The sequence below is a fragment of the Nicotiana sylvestris genome, chromosome 6 (genome assembly GCF_000393655.2).
Source record: "Nicotiana sylvestris chromosome 6, ASM39365v2, whole genome shotgun sequence".
Classification (NCBI taxonomy): Eukaryota; Viridiplantae; Streptophyta; class Magnoliopsida; order Solanales; family Solanaceae; genus Nicotiana; species Nicotiana sylvestris.
The window spans coordinates 72,230,790-72,235,619 of record NC_091062.1 but is presented as its reverse complement, the minus strand read 5'-3'; the positions used below and the strand labels follow the sequence as shown (position 1 = coordinate 72,235,619).

General features: G+C 38.7%; 1 protein-coding gene across 1 annotated transcript; it reads left to right on the top strand.

The window, feature by feature from the left end:
- Positions 1–205: 205 nt before the first annotated feature.
- Positions 206–4,192, top strand: LOC104215548 (probable pectinesterase/pectinesterase inhibitor 34). The gene is made up of 3 exons (XM_009765373.2): positions 206–1,468; positions 1,702–1,838; positions 3,250–4,192. The coding sequence occupies exons 1-3, from the start codon at positions 495–497 to the stop codon at positions 3,945–3,947; spliced, it is 1,809 nt and encodes a 602-aa protein (XP_009763675.1). The 5' UTR covers positions 206–494; the 3' UTR covers positions 3,948–4,192.
- The last annotated feature ends 638 nt before the right edge of the window (positions 4,193–4,830 follow it).

Below are 4,830 nucleotides of genomic sequence, written 5' to 3'. Positions count from 1 at the left end.
TAAATGTAAGTTCAACTTTTAAAGTCTCTACCAAATCAATAATATATTTTTAAATTTATTATGAGTTTAAAATTTAATAATTTTTACATATATATATATATATATATCCATTATTTTCGCTTCATTTTACATGACACTATTCACTATAGTTGTTCAAAAATAATGATATCTATTTAATATAGTTGTTCATGACATGTAGAACATCACAATTTTTTGTTTTTCTAAATTATCTTATTCAATACAGGTAAACATAGGCTCCATTCACCTCTCGGTCCCCTCCCCTTTCCCACCCTCACGTAGTTCCACCGCCCAATGTATATATATATGCATGATTTTTCTCACTCTCAGTCTTAACTCTATTTTCTTCTTAGTCACACACAACTCAGAAAACACTATTCTTGCCTTCTCCGAAGCTCCATTTAGCTCAGACTACTTTTTGTCGGCAACTGAATTCCTTTTTCTTCACTGAAGTATACTAGATCAGAAAGCCAAAAATGTACTATGGCCGGATAGACAAACCCAAACCTAAAGATCCCTTTCGCCGACAAATACTCCCTAACTCAGCAGACAATGCCACCTCCAACCCCCACAGACTTAAACTCTTACTACTCATTTTCACCACCATCCTTATACTTGCCTCTGCAATTTCTGCCGCTGTATTAGTTACTGTCCGAAATAAAACCGGTCCCGCTCCCACATTGCTTCATTCCAAGCCTACCGTAGCCATGTCACGTACCTGTAGTCGCACTCGTTTCACAACCCTCTGTTTAAGCTCTTTGCATGAATTCCCTGGCGCACTCTCTGCCTCCGACGACGACCTCGTTCATATTTCCGTCAATTTGACGCTCCAGCGTTTTGGCAAAGCACTTTACATGGCTTCCGACATTAGCAACCTTTACATGGACACACGGATAAGGTCGGCTTACGAGGATTGTCTAGAGCTGCTAGAAGAATCAATTGACCTTTTAGCCCGTTCCTTAACGTCCGTCTCCCACGGCGCCGGAAAGTCAAACAATCACGACGTGCTGACGTGGCTTAGCGCCGCTCTGACCAATCAGGACACGTGTACGGAGGGGTTCGCTGACGTTAACGGGAACGTTAAGGATCAAATGACGGAAAAATTAAGGAATTTGTCGGAGCTAGTAAGCAATTGTCTGGCCATATTTGCGGCCATGAACGGCGACGATGATTTCTCCGGTGTTCCGATACAGAATCGACGGCGGAGATTAATGGGATCAACTGATGATGCAGGTACTGTAGTGTCGGCAAAAGACGAGGATTTTGCGCCTTTTCCAAAATGGTTGAATAGGAAGGAGCGAATGTTACTGGACACGCCAGTGTCGGCAATACAAGCAGATATAATTGTGTCAAAGGACGGTAACGGTACGTTCAAGACAATTGCCGATGCTATTAAGAAGGTCCCACAATACAGTAATCGTCGGATAATAATTTATGTCAAGGCAGGAAGGTAAATAAATTATTGAACAATTTTATTGCTTTTCACTTTTTCTTTTTCAATCCCTGTGCTTTTAATTAATCCCACGTCAGTTGTGAGTTGTAGCTTTGAGTTTCTCATTTGTTTGTCGTAGTGATTGGAGTCATGATACTATTATTTTCTAGTAGCGTTAGGACTTAAGCGTTATGGAATTGAAATAAATTTCGTGAGTTGGTCATCGGGCATGTAAAATTGTAAATTGACAGGTATGAAGAGGATAACCTGAAAATTGGGAGGAAAAAGACGAACGTGATGTTTATTGGAGATGGAAAAGGCAAGACGGTGATAACAGGAGGAAAAAGCGTATCACAGAATCTGACGACATTCCATACCGCCTCTTTCGGTATACTTCTGCCTAACCTTTTATTTACTCACTTTGGCTAGCTCCATCTTTTTTTTTGTTTAATACTAACATAGTTAAGCCGTACGCACTTTGGCTATTGCATCAAATGTTTGTTCAGTTTCAATCTAAACAAGTCAAAAAGTGGTCCTAGAGTATTTGTATGGTTATAAAAGCTTCTAATTAAGGATAAAATTGGAAGTTTAAGCTAAATTATTTTCAAATTTAGAAAGAGATTATTCTTTTTGGAACGGACTTAAAATAAATAGGTTCACCTAGAATCGGATGAAGTACTTTTTACTAGCATATATGTGTGTATTCGGTCATTTTGTACCATCATTAGCTTAGATAGACAAAAAAAATATCTATCAAATATTTTTTGGTGGTTGAAATTTAAAGATTAGTGTCTCGTTGCTAAGCTGATGCCTGCTCCACTTATTTATATGGTTTCCTTCTCTCTTGTTATTCTATTTGTGCTTTGTGATTTGTGGAAAACAATGGGCGTGGGACGGCCTTCTTGCCTGGCGATGTAGTAGTAGAAAAGGCACATGGGCTTGTCATTGAATTCTTCTTTTGTACCTCTTCACGTGGTTAGTCGTCACACCCTCCAAACATCATACTCTCTAATTCATTTACTTTTTGGTACAGGAGAGAATAAATGTGTTGGAATTAAATAGATATGACTAAATACTAATTTACATTATCAATCTTAAATTTGAAAGATATATAGTTTATTGACAGAAAAAAGAAAACTGAAAAAAGAGGAGACAAAAACAACACATGCGTGCGCACTTTTTACTCCTAAAGTTACATATTTTGTCAAAGCATATGTTAGATACAATATTTAAAAAGGTGGAGGCACAGAATCGGGTGTTTTACCTATCATGGGAAGCAGTGTTTCATATGAATGGGAACTGGGAATAGAAGTCCCAAGTCATAGGATGTTAGCCCCAGTCCCCACAATTTTTGTTTTTTAAAAAATAAAATAAAATTGTGCGAAATAATAGAGAATCTGATGAAATTACAAATTATTTTGATCCTTATCCATGGCATGATTAGTATTTTTCATCCATAATCTGGAGAGCAGTATTAGAGATAGCGATATGACCTTACTAATATGTGGTCTCAATTTAAAGAAACAATCACATGTTAGGAGGTGGGGTCATTACTCGTATACCCATCTAACTCTAACTATTACTGTCCTTTGACTCATTCTCTAATCATAACATGGTATATAACATGCTAGTTGCCATCGTTATCAGATTATCAGTTAATGTTATCCAGAGATTTATCTATAATTATCTAATTATGTAAATATTTTTTATATCGTCGGTGTGCAAAATTTATACTCTGCCACCTCTATAACACTGGATCAAGGTTCATGGCCTCACAGTGCGAATTTCTTGATCTACAGCGGCAACTGGAGCTGGTTTCATTGTAAGGGACATCACATTTGAGAACTACGCTGGACCAAGCAAACATCAAGCAGTAGCTCTTCGCATTGGCGCTGATCATGCTGTGGTCTATCGATGCAATATCATCGGATACCAAGACACTCTCTACGTACACTCTCAGCGCCAATTCTATCGCGAGTGTGATATCTATGGTACCGTTGATTTCATCTTCGGTAATGCAGCAGTAGTCCTTCAAAACTGCAGCATCTACGCTCGAAAGCCCATGGACTTCCAAAAGAACACCATCACTGCCCAAAACAGGAAGGATCCCAATCAAAACACTGGCATTTCAATCCATGCTTGCAAAATCGCAGCGGCATCTGACCTCGAGGCGTCCAAAGGAAGCTTCCCCACTTATCTTGGTCGACCGTGGAAGTTGTACTCGCGAACTGTTGTCATGTTATCTAACTTGGGTGATCATATACACCCGCGTGGTTGGTTAGAGTGGAATGCTACATTCGCACTCGAGACATTGTATTATGGCGAGTATATGAATTATGGACCGGGAGCAGCCGTGGGGCAACGGGTGACTTGGCCGGGGTATCGGGTGATCACGTCCGTGGAAGAGGCCAGCAAGTTCACCGTTGCACAATTCATTTTCGGATCGTCATGGTTGCCTTCAACTGGGGTGGCTTTCTTGGCAGGGTTGAATACCTGAAATTAATTGCATAATGAACATACTCCGATTAAGATGGAGATTTAATATGTTTTGTGCAGTGGTATATGAACAACTTATGTCCCGTTAATAGGTCGCTAAATTGAATTTGCTTCATTATTGGTGATCTGACTGAAGATACATTTCAGATTACAGCTTCATTGTTTACTAAGTGCATGTAATTTGTTTTTTACTTTTTGTTATTATTTGATCATATATACTAGCAAAAGGTATCCTTTCAATGAAAAGGTGAAAGCTTTCACATTTGTGCAACAATTAATGGTACTGATCAGATTTTCAATTTCAATATAGTGGTGACTGGTGAGTGGTAACTTTCGTGGGTGTTTCCTTAAGAATTTTAGACTTTCCAATCGATGACCTTGGTCCTTGATCGGTGACTTTGAACTAGTCAAATGTATAATGGACTTTGGACTTGAGTAAGATAGTAAGGCCAATCACCAGAGACCTGATTACAACCAAGTGAATAGTCCTAGAATAAAATGTAGAATATTTATCTTGTGTTTATAATTTTTTTTCATTTAGAAGTAAGTTGTAATCTAAGGCTTGACTATGCACGAAATCATGTTACATTAATTATACATGTAATTGTTGATTGAGACAAGTACATAATATTTGTGAAATTGAGAACAAATAAAAGGATGAGGGTGTAAACTAAAAACCTTCTGGGTCGTTGAAGATGGTCCCAATCCTAGCAAGTAGCATCCACAAGGCACAAATATTTGGAGACTTGGGGAGAAAGACAGATTGAAGAGTTTGGGAACTTGGCAAAGAAGAAGTTGGACTCAAGCCCCCTGCCTGTTTGCTCATTTAAGATCCATCAAAAAATAGTCCCAACACCCAAGGCTGGCCTCATTGGCTTTAATCC

What these genes read in the sequence shown, in the direction of transcription:
- LOC104215548 (XM_009765373.2), top strand. Translation starts at nt 495, where the DNA reads ATGTACTATGGCCGGATAGACAAACCCAAACCTAAAGATCCCTTTCGC. An exon ending in ATTTATGTCAAGGCAGGAAG is followed by an intron (nt 1,469 to 1,701) that starts GTAAATAAATTA and finishes GTAAATTGACAG; the next exon opens with GTATGAAGAGGATAACCTGA. An exon ending in ATTCCATACCGCCTCTTTCG is followed by an intron (nt 1,839 to 3,249) that starts GTATACTTCTGC and finishes CTTGATCTACAG; the next exon opens with CGGCAACTGGAGCTGGTTTC.